Below are 20,744 nucleotides of genomic sequence, written 5' to 3' on the forward strand. Positions count from 1 at the left end.
TCCAAAGATAGGACTCTTTATTACAGCCAAATTTCATAAAGTACAAAGTAATGATCTCAAAACTACGAATATAAAGCATAAACCTGTACTTATGCATGGGGTTACAGAAACACCAGATACTATTCACTGCAAGGATGCTCTTGAGCCTGAAGTATTAGAAGCAAGGTACTATAAGAACATCATGTTGCCATTCTGAAGCTACTTCGATTCAATGGAGAGCCCTGCACAGGAGAGGAATGGTGATACAACATTTTAGCAAGTCTTGAATTATGAGCTGAATCAAAGGAAGGAGGTATCACTGCACCCAGGACCCCTCCCAACCAGCTTTTGCCAGTCAGGATGGGCAGTCAAGAGCAAGAAGCTGGTCACATCATTGTAAGAGTTCTGTCCACATCATCAGGCCATATAAATTGAAATTGACCCCACAGAGTACTGCAATGGGCACCTCAACTAGAGTTGCAGTAACAGTGACATCCAAGGCACTACAGAGCTGCGTGATTTTATCCCCAAAGCATTGTGCAAATGGCTCACAGCATGCTGCCAACTTCTGGTACAACCATACTCTGGAACATTCAAAACAATTCTGCTGCATGGCTCTTCGAGGATACAATAGAGGCAGCAGAATAATCTCCCAGCCTGCTTCACTACAACTTAGGTCCAGGGTACCTCAGGATCACCTTAACCTTTTCATTGCTATTAGCTCTGAACGTTTTCAATTGCTCTGAGACGCAGCAGGAGTGTTGTTCCCTGAGTTGGTGAGGCTCATTTGACAACAATGAGAAACCAAACCTTTAGTGTCATTGGCCCAGTCCTTTGGAATACTCTGCCAAGGGAGTTTCAGCAGGCACCTTCTGTGCCATCTTCTAAATGCCTGCTGAAAACCTTTTTATTTCACCAGGCTTATGCAGACAATTAAGAGTTCATCCTCCACCATGGTTTATTTATGCTTGTTTTTAACTTCTTTTTCTTTTAAATTAGTTTTTATATTTGCTTTTTAAATGTAGTTTTTATCTTTTAAATGTTGTAAATTGCTTTGATATGTTTTGGGATTTAGTGGTATATACTTTTATAAATATATACAATAAATTAATCACCACTAAATTAAATTGTTTTAACCTGCAATCCTTCCATCACTGCACGAAGAATAGCTGCAGCTGCTACAGCCCCAGGGTCTGGTCGATTTAGGCGGGATGAGCCAATGTAACTGGCCCTGCCTGCAGCTGCTTCCATATGTTTTGTAGACTCAGCAGCCGCCTCTGCCTCCTGCAGAAAAAAGCAATACATTATAAGAGGAGAAACAGATACCTATGTACTCACCATTTGCAAGGAATTAAGAGTAGATAGATACCACCAAAAGCTTTCATATGCTTCTAAATTTGAAACCATAAGCCCTCATCTGGACACTAGTCCTCCCCATTTCTGTTGTGATGTGATGCCTTTTAGTCCTAATGCTGCAAACAAACCACTTTAGGATTTTGCCTAATGATTTTAAGTGTTTGGTAATTTTTCAGATTGCAGATGGACTATTAGTGAAATTGATACTGTGTGCCTGATAATAAGACTTATGCTGATTAGACAATATGAGAATACACAGAACTACAGATATGGGACATATACTACATATCTATAACCTGAGAAAACTTGCTTATAGTTCCCTGCTCTCATCTTCCTAAATGATACAAAAGGGTGTTATTGTTTTTTTACACTTTGGGTTGTAGGTACATTAACATACTTACTTCTACAGCTTTGGTCAGAACCTTCAGTGGATTAGTCTGTGGGTTCTTCAGAGCTCTGAGCTGCTCAGCAGCAGCACAGAGTGAATCCAGCTAGCAAAGAGACAAAGAATAATTAAGAGGACAATAGCTCTATCAGGGCTAGTTATGGACAGCCATTATCTTGACAGGGATAGTCTCCTATCTGAACCTTGAACACCTGGAAATGTTTGCTGAAACTGAATGTTATGGGAAATATTCCATACATTCTGGACAAGGCAAGTTAATGTTGGTAACTACTGTTTAGATAAATTGTGCTAACTAACACTACACTAATTTGCTAGTGTCAAGTGTCTGGCATGTGCAGATGTGTGAAGCATTCTAAAGTAACCATAATTAAGACTGTAACTCATGACTGCTAAGCAAAGCCAAAAAATAAGTGGTGTCACTTTTGCCTTGAGCTAGCTCCATGGCAGAAGAAGAAATTTCAGGTGCTTCTCCTGATTTCTTTCCCTTCTCATTCTGCTCTTATCACAATATGGGATAGCATGACACTGCTCATACCTTCCTGAATTTTGTGTTTTTTGCATTCATGGTATCCCATCTGCACCATGTCTGAGAGTATCTATTTTCTTCGAGCACAGACCCTCCCTTTCTCCATACTTCACATCAAAGCAAAAGTAACAACCTTCCATGGCTGTCCCTTAAAATACAATGACTCAGGTGTGTCCTTCTATGCCAAATCACAAGTGAGGCAGCATGGCAGTGGAGCAACCCTCAGAAGTGTTATAACACCCCAGAAACAAACTGTCTCCAAAAATTCAAAGTCATACCTTTGGAATTTTTGCATCTATGCTGGTATTAACAGTAAATCTGAATTAACAAGGCAACAACTCAAGCATGGCATTGTGCAGATATCCCCTAAAATTAGTTCCTGGGACACTGCAGATATGCAGCAAATAGCTGGAATGGAAGGGGCCTTAATGAAGGACAGTGCTAGGGCATATTACTCACCATAGTTCTGTCTCCAGGTGCAGCTCCTCCATACCTGTCAGATGAATACAGTTAGTAGAGTTTGGATTTGATATCCCGCCTTTCACTCCCTTTAAGGAGTCTCAAAGCGGCTAACATTCTCCTTTCCCTTCCTCCCCCACAACAAACACTCTGTGAGGTGAGTGGGGCTGAGAGACTTCAAAGAAGTGTGACTGGCCCAGGGTCACCCAGCAGCTGCATGTGGAGGAGCGGAGACACGAACCCGGTTCCCCAGATTACGAGACTACCGCTCTTAACCACTACACCATACTGGCTCTAGTAGTGTAGATTCCACATGTGCATCCCTCCCACTGTAGAGACAGTCTCACTCATATAGCAAGGATGGAAGTAGCAAGGGTACACATGTATAATTACTCTGCTATAGTCATGTAAGGGTCACACTCACCGCATCATGGCATCAATACCAGCATCCACAGCCGCTGACCAAGTTGCCAATTCATCATCAGTCCGTAGGGGCTGAGCAGCTGCTGTTAGAAACAGTCCATAGAGCTGTAAGAAAACAAAGTGGTTTCATCTCTGATAAAGTCTAGGGGAATAATACAATAATCAAATGCAGTATTTCTCTTTAGCATATTACAATTTCCACTTTATCTACTCCTACAGCTTGAGGCAGAAAATAGTTTAAAACGCAATAAAATCTAATAAAATAAGATGAATGAAACTTCTTTTTAGCAAAAAGTGTCTTAACAAAGAACCTTTTAATAAAGTTTCCATTATTACAGCCCACCCTAGTTCCAAGGTCTATGGCACATCTTTTCTAATTTCATATCTGCCATGTTGTGAGACTAACCTACCACAAAGGCACCCACCGAGTATCAGACAAAAGGGGATATAAACCTGTGTCTCCATTGTCCAACACCGTTGCTTCATGAATTCCCTTTGTGATAGCTTTTGACCTCTAAACACAACAGAATGAGATGGACTAGAGTCCTGAGGTAGTAAAATGGATTGTAGCACTTCTGACTGTAGGCAAGAGATCACATTTGTGCATGATCCTCTATACTAAAAACATTTTGTAAGTAGAAATTAGCCTAACCGGACTCCTTTTTTGCTAGAACTTCTTTCCAAAATGTGCCCCACCTCCGAAGCAGCACAGTCTATTCTACTACAACTGACTGTTGCATGAATAGACTACATTTAAATTTCTCAGTGGAAATAGTTTCAGTGTATTTTGGAACTACTACATGCATACAAGTTTGCTCCAATTTAGTAAAATATTTAATTTTTATGTTATGAGAATTTGCTGGTTCTGTAAGTTAGATATTATAATTTAAAAACTTAATTTCTCACCAAAAGAGCATTTATTGATGAGAAAGGGAAACAGTATTGCACTCTAAAGAGTTGCTTGTTGTAGGGCTAGTTTAAGTCTCACAACTAGGAAGCTCCCAGTTTCTCCATGTGAAAGTGTTTAAAATATTCTGATCATCTCCCACCCCGTATCCTAACATGAGCCACATTTTAGAGAATATGTGTCAGCAGTAAAAATGCTTATTTGCTACTTTTTCCTAATTGTTGCTCCTTCTCCCACTCCACACACAAATTCTAGTAGTACCAATCACCCTTACATAATAGCAAGGAGCAACCTTAAACAGGTTATCCAAATTCTCTTAACACTCACCGCCCCCGAAGAACCCCCCATCTTCTCCAGCAGTAACTTTGCTAGGGCAGAGAGCAGCTGAGAGGGGTACAGTGGTAGAGGTTTTGACTCCACCCATTCCTGGATTGCTGAGGAAACAACACTCACTGGTTAAAATTGACAATCTCCCATCTGGCTAAGGGCCCCCTCCAGACTGGTGCTCATTGCAGGTGTATTCTGCAAAATGTTTTTAAACACGGTAATAGTGCATAAATGGCGGATTTATTCTGCTGTGATGCTTCTCCAATGCTACCACATTACTGATGTCTGGAGAGGCTATCATGCAACAAAGAAAAACAAAAATGAACATTGTAAACATTTGTTTAAAAGAGCTACAGGTTTTCAGCACAGGATATGCACTGATTGGAACTGAAGCAGTATGACCATCCCAAAGCTTGGGACAACTCTATTAGGACCAAGAACACAAATAATCATGAATATACAATAAAAAGGATGTCTGGAGGGGCCCTCACTAATTTTGCAATCAATTGCATTTTTCAACAACATAGGTCCCAAAAAGAGCTAAGCCTAAGCCTATAAAGCAATTCTGCAGATGTTTCAGTTAGTAGGGTAATTTGAAGCATCAAGGGGAAAGATCTCAACAACCTTTTTTCAGTCAGAGTACATAGTTTTCCTACACCAACACCTTTTTTATCATATTGAATCTATGGCATCTCAGAAGAGTCCTTTAGAAACAGGAAGATTCAGAAAGGCATTTTACGTAGGCCACCAAGTCTTCTGTTACCTCCTGAATTGGAACAAATTTAGCACCTTTTAGCATATTCTTTGCTCTATTTTAGCTTAACAATATTATTATTATTTTAATTTATTGCCCACCCTTCAGCACCCTGGGATGATTTACAACAATTTAAAGTGCAACATTAAAAACATTTAAAATAACCTACAATCAGAAATACGGCCCAGAGGCTTCATATAGATGTTAAATAGCATAGGGGATAAGATGGAACCCTGGGGATTCCAACACACTTTTTATCAACATATCAAACGACATATATAATCCATCCAGCTCATATTCTCTCTGTTCTTCAGAAAAGTAGTACACCAATGTCTTTATTCATTTAACTTACAACCCCAAGTCTACAAGCTGAGGTTATGTGCTCCAAAAATAGCAAGGGAGTTTGTTGGAAGAGCACTAACCTCTGGCAGCTCGTGCATGTGTGCTGCCACAGTCTCCATCACCTGCAGCGCGATCTAGATCATTGAGCTCCTCTTGTAGGTTCAGCAGTGTGTTGCACACCTTCTCTAGAACTGCTCTCATGTAGGGGGTGGCTGGTGCTAAATGAAATGGGAATAGCTATTTCATTTCAATAGTGGTAAGGCTCCCAGTTTCACATTTTGTCTTACAGAGCAAGTACTGATGTTGCTATGCATTTCCCTTTCATATAATGTGTGAGTGTAAGGGTAAACTCTATCCAAACATATCACTTTATTAGCAGGCTATTTCAGTTCATGCTGGATTTTTCATCACTTGTTTACTCAGCACCTGATGAAACAGCTGAAAATCTGTAATGATTCAGCTGAAAAGTTCTGTATTTGAAATGAATAAAGTAATATGAAACATTCTGCATGTGATATTTGATCTATGATGGCCCGGTCATGTGTATAAGTCACTTTGTGCTGACGTCATTGTGAATATACATGGATTAACTGGTGCAGAAACAGAAAGGCCAGCTCACAGATAAACACATCCAATTGCTCGCATATGCAGAAAGAAACGCTACAAATACTACTACCTAGGAATGTATTTAACTTACAGATGGAGAAACTGGGGTATAAAAGGATTTTTGTTTTCTATGTCATACAGATAATGAGAGAACAAGAGTGAAGCAAAACAGAAGCCAACATTTCTGGCAAAAAGGCATTTACTGTCCTGACCATTTGCTCATCCAGTCCTTCAAACAGGACACAATGGCTCCTGTTGGTGCTGCTTGTGTCTCCAGATTACTTTCACTCTCTGTGCTTCTTGAGAGAAGGGCATTCTGCCATCACAAAGGCAGAACCACAGTCTCAGCAGACAGGATGAATCTGGCAAGAAATTAATCAGGGCGAGAGAGATGATGCTTCAGCCTGTACCTTTAAATGGAAAAGACTCATCTTCCTCCTCTTCCTTGGGTGCTACTGACTCTCTCACTCTTTTCTGGCCTGACACATGCACCTTGGCAGGTTGTGACCACGCAACAGCTGTAGTGTCGGAATCTAAAATTTGGAATACAAGAGTGTGATATACAATTGCTTATAGTTTCACAACACCATTGGTTCATATCCATGAAGTCATCAACACATGGACTCTTGAAAATCATCAGCATTTTTCTTAGCAGAAGCCACAAGAGTCTGGTTATGAACCCCAAATAACCAAGCTCAACATAACAAAATTGGGCAGTCTGACAAGACAGGACTTATATTATTAATGAGAAGTTCAAATTTATTTATTTTGGAGTTATTGTGTGTCATCACTGGGCTTGTAGCAAGCTGGAGACATTTGGTCAAACTGTCAGGAAATGCTGCCATTTGGATCAAGGGAAATAATGTAATTTGTATTATCTATTTTATCTGTATTGGAAAGAGAATGTACTCATTACTAGGAAGAAAATGAGCCTCCAACATGTAATACATATTTTCAATATATAAACCACATACACACACATCCCACACACCCTGATCAATTAAGTCACAACTTATTTTCAAGTTGGAAATTTGAGAAGAAAACTGGTATCTCAAGAACTCACCAATGAGAGTCAACAGCTCATCGTCTACAAGCAAAAGAGTAAGGGAGACACCTGCCATTTCCAGTGCAGTCATAAAGGAGCCAACAAAAACTCGGGCAATATGGATGCCCCTGCTCTCTGTAGTGATGAAGCAAGAGAAACTAAGAAGCATGATTAGGAACATTACATCTCTGCCAGAGTGGAGCCAGATGGATTTATGAAAGGTATTGTGCATTTTTTTCCTGAACATCTGTGTGATCCTCTGATATCATAAAGGTTCTTCCCAACGTATCCCAGTCTTGCAGAACATGACATACTGATGTCCCACAGTGATATAATGTTTGGTGGAGATACACCAAATTAAGCTTCAACGTTCTGCTGTCATATCTGGAACTGTGAAGCTACTGTCCCCAGTAGCTGATTGGTGCCATTTTTTTAGTGTGTGATTTATTTCATTATATACATTTCAAGCCATTTGCTCTGTGTTTTCTTTTTCATCTTTTTTACACACTGCACCTACTCTTAGCTTGTGGCATACTAGTCTGGACAGCATGTGCTCTACTGCTGAATCATCCCGCCTTGGGTGTTGGAAAAGATGAGTTTTTCTAAAGTTGATCTAATAAGTAAAATGTGATGAGCTTTATCAAACAACTACATATAATCTGCATCGTAAGTATTCTAAACTTCTAGGCATCACTCTAAACATTAAATGCTAGTTTTGCACAATTAAGCATGCTCCAAATTCTGTTCTCACCTTACAGGTATCTATGGAATCTGGTATTTTACAGGCCTCATTTATGTAATTTTGCATAGTTTTTAATTTTACACAATGCAGAATTAGACAATCTCACTTAACCAATATTCTAACAAGGGAAACTTACCAAGACAACGCACAGCAGACCCAGCCACTACACTTAATTCAAGGTAGGATAACCCACCCAAATTGTTCACCATCAAGACTACAGAAGCACCTGAAAGCCAAAACAAAGTGAGTAAGATTGAAGACTAATCTGCACACTATACTTAATATGCAAAAGGTGATGTAAAAAGCTTCTGCATGGCTATTTCTCCACATCTGAGTTAACATCTGGATCTACTGATCAATGACTGCCCAATCACACAGTAAATCTCCATTCCAGCAATTGCTGATATTGTAATAGAAACTCACTACATGAGGTGATTTTACAAGCATTTTTGTATATATTGCACTGTATATATATATTACAGCTCAGATATAGAAAAATAGCCACAGAAAAAAATATTCCCAGATTCCTCTGAGTAGAAGGAATAATATATAGGCCAGCCTCAAAATTGTACTCACCAGACTTGAGTCGCACACGTGAAGCGTTGGAGTGACTGGTCATGTGATCCAGCATTATTTTGACAACCTGATCTGCTGATGTTATCTGTGAAGAGGACATGTGTAAGGGGGCAGGGTTGTACTTCTTCATTAGCAAAAAGGTGACAGGCTACTTACCTTCATCCTGCGCACACCTGCTTCACCATGGATTCCTAGAGAGAGAGCAAGATATCAGATATCAGTTATGGCACATGCCATGACTATCTTCTTTCTAAATAGAAGATGACTGAGTTTAAGGGCACTAATTGATGAAATCCTAATCATGCTAGTCAGTGATATAGAGCCAGTGAACTCAAACTACACACAAAAGAAAAATAGTAAAAGAACATATCTGTGCCCTGTTAGTGTCTGACTGATAATGGATACCCATGAATCATAGGTGATAGCGCCTCAGACTGACTCCTATGCCTGCAATGATGGAATGGAACTGGTCACAACTAATAACTCAGAGCATGGACAGAGTCCCAAAACAAATGGCATGCAGTCCCAAAGAGACAATGCTCATGAGGACATTCTAAAGAAGTAGATGGAAACGCATTCCTCACCTAAGCCTAGCTCAAGTTCATCATCAGCAAGCTGGAAGGTAGGTCTAGATCCAGGAACACTGCAGGGGGTTAGACTAACTCCAAGGGTGCCTGTGCAAAAATAAAATGCCACCTTCCATACAGATGTTTCAGCATCAGTATAAGAAAATAGACAAAAGTGTATGTTCTGCTTATGCCCTGGGTTACAACTCTAAATGATACTACAATATTGCAATGTAGTTTTGGATTAAAAGGTGCAGTCTTGAGGATCACCTGCTAATTACAGAAACGTTATTTGTTCATATTAATTAAACTTATATCAAGCTATCAATGGCTGCTAATCATGATAGCTATTTTACCTGCATTATCAGAGGCAGCATGTTTCTGAATACCAGTTATTAGAGATCATGAGTGGTAGTGTCTTATTGCACTTCTGTTCTGCTTATGGAATTCCCAAAGGCATCTGGTTGGGAACTTAGGGACCACATAGCTGGACAGATAGATCTTTGATCTGACCCATCAGTGCTCTTCTCAAGTTCTTATACCTCACCTTTTCCTCCAGTGACCTGAAGGTGGTGTATATGGTTCTCCCCATATAATCCTCACAACAATCCTGTGTGGGAGGTTAAACTAGGCGATGGTGAATGCAGAGTCCAAATCTTATACACTAACCACAAAGGTTCAGCCACACAATTGGGGCTCTCTTTCTTTCAGGGATCATTAATTTTAAATCTTCAATACATTCACTGCATGTCAAAACCATAAACCCTATAAAAGACAGCATAATAAATTTAGCCAGCATGACCTTGCTAGACTGCTTGATTTGCCAATAATAATGTAGCCTTTGGCCAGATGATTATCCCCCAAAGAGAGCTACTTAAACACTTACCCATTGAGTGTGCAACAGCAGTAACCTTGCGAGCAATTGCACTCAGACCACAACCTGCCTCAGACAGAGCCCCAGCTACCTAAACATAAACAACTGTAAGGAAAAATGTTGCTTTGATTTCTCAACAAAAGGATCACAGCAGATTAGCATACATTCCTTCACTTCATACTACAGGGACAAAGCCAGGTGTGTCAGGATTAAGGAGAAGAATGGCTGTGTGAAGAATCATGCTTTTATGTGGCTAGGAGTTCAGGCACAATATGCAGGGAGGAATGCCTATGGGCACCTCACACTCTACAACATTCTTAGGCCTCAAAGCATTATTTGCACTTTGGTAATACTACTGTACAGTGGGGTCCTGAGTCAATGACAATGTTGGTTCTGAATTTGGGAATGGATGATTCCTACCTTGTGTATTAACACTGTGCCACATAGTCCTCTCCTGCCAGCCTTCTTCTGTTTGGTAAAGGCACAGTCGTCACCAATAACCACCATCTCCACAGAAGCCCCTTCTGCCCGTGCTTGTTCCAATGCCAGCCCAAAGTTCAGACGGTCCCCAGTATAGTTCTTCACTATTAGCAGCGTCCCAACTACAGAAGAGAGACGGTTTGAATTCTGTGATATTCCTCCCTCAAGAGAGATGTTCATCTACCAAAAATGATGCCATACCTGCACCAGCTTGCCTCACAGCCCGAATTGCTGCTAAAATGCTACCCACTGCAGGTGAAGTGAATACTGGACCAGCTACCACTCCAGTGAGCATTCCCTTCCCGATGTACCCTGAGGAAAGAAGACAGGCATAGCAGTATTGCATCTGCTTTGGGAGCATCTTGCTCACACTCTAGTTCTGTGGCTGTTTATCTTAACTCCAATAACTGAATCCTACAGCTGCCAGGAGAACTGTGGCACAAGTTTTCAGTTCATGATGTCCAGAAATATGGGATCACAGGATGTCCTCTTCTCTTTGTATTCATGAAATGCCAGTGTTAAGTGAAGTGAGGGAAACCAGATTGAAACTCTCTCCCCCAGACTCAAAGCTCCCATAACTTTGATCCCACTAACCTGCATGTGCAGGCTCATGTCCTGAACCACCTCCAGAAATAAGTGCCACTTTGCCCCGCAGATTCTCCAAGTCAGCACGTAATGCCACTCTGTGTCCATGCAGGATCTGGAGATGAGGATTACAAGCCACTGTTCCAGCCAATGCATCGTCTGCACAACCCAGAATTGTGTTCACTAGCTTCTTTGAACCCTAGAATAGGAAAACATCACAAAAGTTTCTCATACACACACCCTTCCACATGGAAGTAGTTTCTAGTTCATGACTGTCCAACCAGCTTCGGACACTACAAGTGCGTATAAGCAATTGTACCAGTGATTCATGATTTTGTTGTAATATCTGAAAAAAGAATTCTTGCAAGAGACCCATGCAAGCTGTGTATAATGCTTGAGCTCATACATTTACCATGTCAAACACCTCTGAATAGCAGAGTGAAAAGGCAGAACACAAAAGTAACTAGCACACCCATTGATTAGTATTTGCAATACCACCTGATATTGCTTTCAAAAAATATGAAGATTGGGTCATTCAGCTTCCATGCTTTCTGTCATGCCACAGACAACCATTACATTGGTAGAATTTGTTAGTCATCCACGAAAAAACTGTTCCTCCACATTAGCAGAAAGAGCAGCAGCTGTGAATCAAAACTGAGTTTCATGTAAAAATGAAAGCATAATTTTGACACGTTCACTCTTTGTCTAAAGTTGTACCCAATATATTTTCCATTTAACTTTTTGAGACTTCCAGCCTGCTTCATCCTAAAGCATTATTATTATTACATTGACTTCCACAAACGTCACCAGGTGTACAAATGCAACAAAAACAGCTAAAAACACAGAATATAACAGATAAATTTAAAAACAATACTAATTAGACAGCCAAACATGCAGATAGCAGGTGTCTGTCATAGCCTGACAGGAATTCTGTTCCACAGAACAGAGGCAGACACACCAGTTACTGTGCTTCGGAGATCTTTAGAACATGAAGGTGAAGTAGGTAACAGTATGTTAGTCATTCAACAGTACTGTAATTTAGTAGTTATTTGGTCACCTGTAGCAACAAATAACTAATTCCAGGTCATCAAGAGCTGGTCATGCAACTGCAACAGTATTAGTCTGTGACAACAGCACCTGACACTTCTCATATTCCCTCCTAGTCCTAAAGAGTTGCCAACTCTTAATGGTTGAGAAATATCCACGTCCAGTCTTCAGAATGTTATAGATGCTGAACTTGCTTTTTTGGTTTTTCTTTTAGCTTGGGGCTAGAAAGAAGAACAAAACCACGTGTGCAGCTTTCCAAGTGTTGCTTCAAATTTGTGCATGTGGCTCATTCTAGCGCAATATCTGGTAGCCACTTCTAAGGCCAGAAGGAAGGTGAAAGGGTTTCTTTATGAAGTCTCCACAGCATTTTTATGTAACAGACCCTGTAGAAGTAGTTATTTCCCTGTAACTCCTGGGTCTTAGACTTAATCTTTTGAAATCATATATACTATGGGCCCCAAAGTCACATCCAGGTAATGCAAAAAGGTTCAAATGGTCACAGCTGAGACATAACCCACCAAAAGAAAATGAGGAATTGACAATTTGCTGCCCAGCAAGATGTGTCTGACTCCCTCCATGCTCACATTTAGGCACCAGGTCAAACTCCTGTTGTTAAACTTTAAGCAAACATTTGCATGGGTAGTAGCCAAGTTTGGACTCTGGTCCTGATTTTCTGCTTCAGTGCATTAAATTATCTGCTGAGTCATCTGACTGCATTATTAATTGATAATTATTAGCCAGTGTGCCCTTCAGGGCTATACAAGTGGGAGCTGCCACAAAATGTTGCAGTGTAGAATATCCCTTTTCAGAGTTTCAGCCAACTATGCCTTCTTTCAGGATATTCAATCTCCCTGTTTTTCTGTCTCCCCCCATCAGTGGGATTCTGTGGCCACTAATCACATGCTCAGTCCTTCCGTCCTCATTGAGTTGTTTAGTTTCCCATCACCCCAATATATTTTCTAATTCTGCAAACCTTCAGGTCCCCACCCCAAGCATTCTGACACCTCTTTTGTTAGCTCCATTGGCTTCACAGTTATTTTGACTGGGCTTCTAACACTATATATACTTGCTTTATTATTTCTTTGTACCCTAAGCTGTCCTGAATATTGCTGAGTGAACACAAATGCAGAATACAAACATTGCAAGGGACCGATACAAAGAGACTGACGTTTGATTCCCAAGTCACAAGTTGCCCTGTTTCGGATGCTTTACCTCAGTCCGCAGGGCTTCAGAGACTTAATGGAAGGGACTCTTTCCCTTGCTTTCCAGTGATCGCACAAACGCAGCTGACCAAAACCAATTCTCTGCTCTGACTGAGGCAGAAACAGTGCAAGGGCAGCAGTGCTGGATCTGAAGCAGTTTTCTAGCCCAAGTCCCAAACTCAGCCTACCTCACAGGGGTTTTAAGAGGAGTGGGACAGAAACGCAATAACATCCCTTCCCTCAGCCTCACGACCAGACGTTTCTGGTTCTCACCTGCATGCTGCCCCTCTGGAGCTGCGACTCCGGGCTACCAAGCTCAGCAGGATGCTCCGAGAGCCTGTGGCCGAGGCGAGGAGGGACAGCTCCTGCTCCTGAGGGAGAGAGAGAGACGGCGCTGCTCAGGGGCGAGAGGCGAAGTCACTTCTGGCTCCCGCGTGGCCTGTCACTACTGCCTTTACGCGCCTCCCTTTTCGAAGGCGAGAGAGACTTCGCCCTGCAATCCAAACTCCGCCTGGCTCACAGCATCAGCCACGCGCGCCCTGCCTGACAAGGGGCGGCGGGGAAGAAGCCGATTGGCCGACGGCAGCGCGAGCTCCGGCAGTTGGCGGTAGCGCGCAGGGCCAGTCACGCTCCGCACGGAGTCAGACGGGAGGGGGTGGGGGAAGTCTCCCCGCCCCCTTTTCTTTTTCTCGGAGGAGAGTGGTAAGGTTTACTCTCCTCTGACCGGAAGAGGGCGCTGCCACTGCCGTGCGCGCCTCAGCAGCCCCTCTCGTCAAATTTCCCGTGGTGCCCGGCGCGGCGCGCGGGCGCTCTGGCGCTTTCTCTCTGGTGCCGGAGGTGGTTGGTGGCCTTTGGAGACTGTGCTGCCCAGCGCTTCCCCTCCCCGTCCTCCTCCTCCTCGCCCTCACCCCGTCGCCTTCCGCGGGTCTTCAGCAGCCCCGCTCCCCGATACCGCCATGTCGTGCAACTACGTGGTGACGGCACAGAAGCCCACGGCCGTCAACAGCTGCGTCACCGGTAATGGCGGGAGGGGGGTGCCGTGGAAAAAAAGCGGGGGGAGGGGAGGCGCGGGCGGAAGAAGTCGGTTAGGGGGCGGTTAACGGCCCGCGGTGCGTGGAGGGGAAGCCCAAAGCGAGGAGGGCCGCGTGGAGGGGGAGGATCGGCGGCGGCGGCGGGAGGAGCAGCTTCCCCTGCGGCCCCGGCAACTTCGCAATGTTTTGTCTCGGGCCCAGGACACTTCACCTCCGCGGAGGACCTGAACTTGCTCATCGCCAAGAACACCCGCCTGGAGATCTATGTGGTCACTGCGGAAGGGCTGCGGCCCGTCAAGGAGGTGGGCATGTATGGCAAGATTGCCGTCATGGAGCTCTTCCGGCCCAAGGTGAGCTTTGCTCTTAGGGACGAGCTGCGGGCGAATTTTGCACCCAGAGTCTTTTGCTTGTGTCCTGGAGCTGGATGGCCGCAACCAAATACTATCCCGGCATCGGGGTCCACATGACCTTCTCCTTGCAGCTGTTTGTTTGGCTGGCTTGTACCAGCTGTTCAGAGTTGGTGCTTAGTATGCACCTTTTAATAGGCTCTGCATCTCCCCATTGTGCAGTGTTACTACTAGCTACAACAACTTAAAATTCAGAATTAAAAACAGCCAAAATAGAGGGGCCCCTGCCTGCTAGCTGTTTGAACTGCATGTTTTCTTATATTCCAATAATACGTGGGAAGAGTTGTTTCAGTTCTGCTTTGAGGGTGCCTTTGAAAAGCATGTTTGCTTTTATGGTATGACTGTGTCCTCACAACTAGTGACTAGGCTGAATTTGGTATGTAAGGGTGATGTGCTCAATGCCACTTTGCCATGAGCTGATGTGCATTCATGTTTGGTCCATTCATGTTTAATATAGTTGTGATTGGACTTTGAAGAGTGCTATTTCCAAAGTGGCTTCCTTTTCGTTGCTGCTGAGGAGATCAGTCCTGGGAACTGATTCCACCTTGGACTGATCTCTGGAGGGAGGAGATAGATCTGGCTCTGCCAGCCTGTCAAAGGCTTCAGCAACTACCCTGACTTTACCTAGCCTTCCAGCTAGCCCCAGTAACTCCCTGTTAAAAGAGCAATGCCTTGTGGAACATTGTGGAGCATTTGGGGCAAGATGGATGTCATCCATTAACTGAAGTTTTCTAGGAACCTTCAGAAATGGTGATTGAGTTTTTAATGGTCTTTCTAATGCACCATGCATCTACCTGGCATCCAAATAAAATTGACAGAACTACACTTTGAATTTCAGGAGGTACTCAGGCTAAAGTCAGTGCAGCTGTTGTCCATCATAGAAAGAAGAAATGCTAAATGGAAAACAAACCACACAATGAAGAGTTTTCAAAGCATTAGTTTACATCACAAGTTTTTTATTTGTATTATAAATTGTAAACTGCTTTGTGTTTCTGTGGGAAAAGTGGAGTGTAAATCTTCTAAATAAATGAAAGGTTAAATATGTTCTCTGGTCCAAGGTGTGGTTGAGGAGGCTTTTTCAGTTGAATCCTTTTTGGCAAGACTTTCTAATTGTATTGTTTCTCCCAAGGGGGAGAGCAAGGATTTGCTCTTTATTCTGACAGCAAAATATAATGCCTGCATCCTTGAATACAAACAAAGTGGGGAGAGCATTGACATTATCACCCGAGCCCATGGCAATGTGCAGGTAAGCGGGGAGATTGACTTAGGACTGCTTAACATTGTTGTGTATTTTTGTGTAACTATAGCCTATATTCCAAAAAGCTAATAGTCCATGTTCAACCTAAGGAACGATGCCGTTCAGGTAATCATTCTTGTTGTGCTACATCTAACAATCTGCTGGGTAGATAACTGAACTGGCCATCTCCTCAGCACTTTTCCGTTGGGGTTTGAGTCTTGGTCTCCTTCTACCGATTTACTGTTACAGTGTATTTTCTTTTAATGACTGTCATGTGCTTGTAGCTCTGCTTGTTTACAGCACCACTTGTATAATGTTCATATTTATTTGACTCTTTTTACTCATCCAGCTTTTCATGCTGTCCAAAATCAAACATACATTTTGCTGTCTGATCCCAACAGTCATAATGAACCTGCGCTCTATGACTGAATTCTGTCCTGCAGAAAGCTGATATTTGCACAGTGATGAGTACGTGCAGGAGGGGAAATAGGGGTAGGGCTGTTGCCTTCATTCCGTGCTTGTGGACTTTTTGAAGGTATCTGGTTGGCCACTCATTGGAGCTGGAGAAGGGGGCCAGGGATCATGCCAACACTTGTGTTGTGCTTCTGAGGCTGTCTGAACCCCTTTTCAACTGCTGGGAGTACTGGGACTTGTTTTTGTCATGCTCTGATACGGAGGCATTTGGAGCAGCTTAGACACACACCACAACTTTGTTTTTTTGCAGTCTTCAGATAAGGACTAGACCAAGTGAAAAATGAATAGAAGATTTTAGCTGCAGTTCATTCATTTTCAGCTTTTTATTCTTGTTATAAAAAAGCACGCTTAGACATTCCATTGCTGCACCCATAACCTAGGTTTAAGGTGTCATTTAGCTTCTAGCTTTCATAGCTCAGTTTCTAACACTGGAAGCCTTCATTGGCCTCCTCAAATCTATTTCAAATCGATATGAGAAAGGGGGGCTTAGTGAAAAGTGCCTCCTACTGGGTCAAAGATGCCTCTGCTGGATCAACAAGCCACCTGTGAATGGAAAGACAGCACAGAAATACAGCCCAGTATTTCTTTACAGCATGAGGACAATCTTTACGAGGAGCTGTCATACAGCAGAAGATTCTGCTTGTGTTAAAGGGCAAAGAGCAGACTGGTACTTTTTTCAAATACAGCTAATACAGGGGTAACACAATACAGAATTGGAAAGTATGGACTGAGCATGCACAAACTTACTATATAAAGCATCCAGTTTAACAATGAAAGGCAGAACCCATCATTCATTTGTCACATATTTAAACTGGCAATATTTGTTTGACACTGATTATAAGGCATAGGAATACCAACAGAGAAAATATTAGTGCTGGTAGAAACAGGGTACAGCTGAACAGTAGGAAAAACTTTTTCAAACTTGAAGTAGAAGAAATCACTAGCTAGTGTACAAAAGCCAATTTGATAGATTTCAGAGGGCTCCATCCTGCACATTTCACTGAAACTGCAATATCAGACATGAAGCTTGCTGAAATGGTTTTCCCTGTTTTCTTCTAGGATCGTATTGGTCGTCCCTCGGAGACAGGTATAATTGGTATAATTGACCCAGAGTGCAGGATGATAGGACTGCGACTCTATGATGGCCTCTTCAAGGTCATTCCTCTGGAACGGGAAAATAAGGAATTAAAGGCATTTAACATACGATTGGAGGAGCTGCAGGTCATTGATGTCAAGTTCCTGTATGGGTGCCAGCCTCCAACCATCTGTTTCGTTTACCAGGTACCAATATTGGGTCTGTGTGTTGTAATGGAAATTGCTGGCAGAGCAAGTGGTGGCCAGTAGTCTCGGAACACTTTTTGATTCAGGGCTATTGCTAATGTCTAGGTTTTTGATTCAGGGCTATTGCTAATGTCTAGGTTTTTGTATCTGTCAAAGCACACTTGTAAAAAGCAAAACATTTTGTGTGTGTTTGTGATCTTTCACAGTTTTTATTATTTGTAGACTGCAAAACTTGTCCCTTTTTATATCGGTATTCTGTTTTCTGCATTACATCATATGATATCATCTGTTTTCTGCATTACATCGTATGATATCATCAACTGAATGGCCTGCTTATGTGACAATCCTGCTTTAAAAGCTTTTAATCATATTTCTTTTTCCTGTATCAAGTTGGCTTGCTTTATTGTTGTTCAGGCACTTTCTATTCATCTGCGGGTAGGGAGATCCATCTGTGAGACATAACTCCCATCACATGGGTTATTCATAAAATAGCAAGATCTGACAGTATTAATATTTCCAGCTTAGTATAACGATGGTGCTGCCCTATTTCCCAATGAACCATGCATTCTTGTGTAATGGTTGTTAGGCAACATGTCTGCCAACAAACGTAGCCAATGTTTTTCACAGTAATGAGAGGCATGTGTTTTAGCTCTTCATTCTCGTATAAGGGATTTAAAATTGTTTACAAAAGTGGGATGGGAATTTTTTTAGGGCTGTGTATGGTCCCCCTCATCTGATTTGTCTTATCTGGTGCTTCCAGCTAGCCCTGATCCAGCCCCCAGAACAAATTGGGAGCCTTTACAGGTTTTAATTTAAGATTGGCTCCTCCTCTTCTTCCCCTTTCCATGCTGAGTTACAGTTTAAAATCCTGATAAAACTTTTAGATGGTGTCTGAGAGAGAGGAAACCCTTGCAAGCTGCATCTCCTGCTCTCCTCATGTTGGCCCAATAAAATATCAGCACATATTTTTCTTGCCTTATTGGTGTAGGTAAGAATCCTTCCCTGTACCCATCCTTGGCTTCAGTGTGTATGTGCCACATAATATTAGAGCTTGGTTTGCTACCATGCCAACTGAAAATGCTTATTCATTGCAGTGAAGTTGGAGCAGAGTTATTTTATTTTTACTTCCACTTGAGATGCCACTGTTTGGTAGGCAAAATGTCACATCCTTGTTTAGTTCAGAATAATGACCAGCTCCAGGTTCCATATTCCTTGTCACAAATCTGGATTTTTCAAAACTGTTAGCCCAGGAGTGGGTGGGGTGAAATGGATGCTTTTCAGTAAACACAATTTCAAAGATCCCTTGGACAGGTAGAACTGGTTGTGTAGATCCAAGCCACTGCACTTTTTTTTTAAAAAATGAGTTCTTATTATAGAACATAGACATAAAATCATAGAGTTGGAAGGGACCCCAAGGATCATCTAGTCCAACCCACTGCAATGCAGAGATCCCAACACACAGTCCCTCATACTGGACCCTGTTTAGCTTTGCAAATGTGCTAGCAGTTTTATTGCTGCACCACTAGGACAATGCAGATCACACCAGTGATAGAAAATACACTTAATCCTTTTCAGCAATACCTATATAGAAATGGAAGGTTTTGGTTGAAATACTGAGAACTCAGTTTTGGACCTCCAGACTATGTCCTCCTCAAATTTGCTCCTAAGGGTTGGGGGAACCCTCTGGAACAGATTTATTTGTGCCATTCATTACAATACCTGTTGTTTCCATCTCTAGGATCCCCAGGGCCGGCATGTCAAGACATATGAAGTGTCTTTACGTGAGAAGGAGTTTAACAAGGGACCCTGGAAACAGGAAAATGTGGAGGCTGAAGCCTCCATGGTGATTGCAGGTCAGTTCATCTACATAAAATATCTTTGTCTGTAGACGCTTAAAAATAAGATTGCGGCTTCCTGCGTATAGAAAAAGCAGCATTTTTTTCTTATTTCAGAAGCCAAATGTGTATACTTCTCAAGAATATTCCCTGTATCTTCTCCTGCAGTCATCTTGCAGCATCTTCTTCCCATTCTCCTGGTGGGATTCATGTTGCAGTGGAACGCCTTACTTTCCTACTCACTAATTCTCCATATTTGTTACCTTTTGTGCCCATTACTTCTTGCAGTAGTTAGCCATATACCTCTGTCCTAGTAGGATCTTGTTTCAGCCCTGGTAAATTATCTCTAGCCACTGCTCAGACTTAACGATTTCAGCTGCCTAGAGGTTAAAAAAAAACAGCAGTTGCTTCTTGTATAGCAATCATCAGGTACAATATAATGGGGAAGCTCTGTGCACCAGAGCTTCCAATTTTCTTGATTATGCTGTAGCATCTTTATAGTTCAGCCCAAATGAAATCGAATAAACCTTCAATTCATTGAAGTGGCTTATAAGAGCATCGTGTTCTCCCCTCTTGTACAGCTTTGCAAATGATGACATATGGAGCATTAGTCACTGCATTGCTTCTCCTTTCCAAATCTGGCTCCATGACACTGTAATAGCTTTGCTTCTCTCTCTCCCTCTTTCTCTCTGGGGAACCGGGTTCGCGTCTCCGCTCCTCCACATGCAGTTGCTGGGTGACCTTGGGCCAGTCACACTTCTTTGAAGTCTCTCAGCCCCACTCACCTCACAGAGTGTTTGTTGTGGGGGAGGAAGGGAAAGGAGAATGTTAGCCACTTTGAGGCTCCTTCGGGTAGTGATAAAGCGGGATATCAAATCCAGACTCTTCTTCTTCTTCTTCTCTCTCCCTCTCCTGCTTCCCTCTCTGTCTCTGCTTTAAAAAATGTTTTTAATGGTTTTCAGATTTGCTTCTCATTTAACAAGAAGTCCAAAAGCAACTAGGCTTTTGAGGCTACAAGAGGGAAGAGAAAATGAGCCATGTGGGGCTGCATCAGCACTACCCAGTATACTTACAGGGCAAACCTGTAAATTGTAACACATGGCTTGTTTTCCTTATAGACATAACATAATGGCACATTCTGATGGGTGTGTTAACACAGCATGGTGGAGCATGGAGTCCCTATAGCTCCTGAATATTTCAGGTGCTTGCTTGTTTCAGGATTTGAATGTCTTGATGATTCTATCTCTCTATGGCTTTCTGAGAAACAGAAGAGTGGG

At 42.4% G+C, this 20,744-nt stretch overlaps 2 protein-coding genes across 6 annotated transcripts in view; one reads left to right on the top strand and one right to left on the bottom strand.

Annotated features, from left to right (window-relative positions):
- On the bottom strand, nt 1-14,209 carry TKFC (triokinase and FMN cyclase). 5 transcript variants are annotated; one of them, XM_083699343.1, is made up of 20 exons: nt 14,111-14,209; nt 13,476-13,573; nt 12,091-12,221; nt 10,963-11,152; nt 10,570-10,680; nt 10,309-10,490; nt 9,901-9,979; nt 9,033-9,122; nt 8,605-8,639; nt 8,449-8,533; nt 8,009-8,098; nt 7,149-7,265; nt 6,496-6,618; nt 5,560-5,697; nt 4,384-4,490; nt 3,151-3,254; nt 2,727-2,760; nt 1,737-1,826; nt 1,117-1,263; nt 1-221 (listed from the first exon to the last, which is right to left on the bottom strand). In XM_083699343.1, exons 5-20 carry the CDS (start codon nt 10,661-10,663, stop codon nt 180-182), a joined length of 1,557 nt encoding a protein of 518 aa, XP_083555469.1. In that variant the 5' UTR covers nt 10,664-10,680; nt 10,963-11,152; nt 12,091-12,221; nt 13,476-13,573; nt 14,111-14,209; the 3' UTR covers nt 1-179. The 5 variants fall into 5 exon arrangements, with proteins under 5 accessions (XP_083555469.1, XP_083555467.1, XP_083555468.1 ...); XM_083699341.1 differs by lacking the exon at nt 12,091-12,221; XM_083699342.1 differs by lacking the exon at nt 14,111-14,209 and having other exon boundaries at nt 13,476-13,702.
- Nucleotides 13,826-20,744, top strand: part of DDB1 (damage specific DNA binding protein 1) — a 25,476-nt gene continuing 18,557 nt past the window's right edge. Inside the window, exons 1-5 of the mRNA XM_083699051.1 lie at nt 13,826-14,219; nt 14,435-14,583; nt 15,770-15,886; nt 17,411-17,632; nt 19,371-19,485. Of these exons, the coding sequence (XP_083555177.1) occupies nt 14,159-14,219; nt 14,435-14,583; nt 15,770-15,886; nt 17,411-17,632; nt 19,371-19,485 (664 nt within the window). The 5' untranslated portion in view covers nt 13,826-14,158. The remainder of the gene's footprint in view (nt 14,220-14,434; nt 14,584-15,769; nt 15,887-17,410; nt 17,633-19,370; nt 19,486-20,744) is intronic.

The sequence above is a fragment of the Podarcis gaigeae genome (assembly GCF_964106915.1).
Source record: "Podarcis gaigeae genome assembly, chromosome: 1".
NCBI classification, from domain to species: Eukaryota; Metazoa; Chordata; class Lepidosauria; order Squamata; family Lacertidae; genus Podarcis; species Podarcis gaigeae.

What these genes read in the sequence shown, in the direction of transcription:
- TKFC (XM_083699341.1), bottom strand. An exon ending in TGTGAGGCAAGCTGGTGCAG is followed by an intron (nt 10,491 to 10,569) that starts GTATGGCATCAT and finishes TCTCTTCTGTAG; the next exon opens with TTGGGACGCTGCTAATAGTG. An exon ending in CAGTGATGGAAGGATTGCAG is followed by an intron (nt 222 to 1,116) that starts GTTAAAACAATT and finishes TCTCCTGTGCAG; the next exon opens with GGCTCTCCATTGAATCGAAG.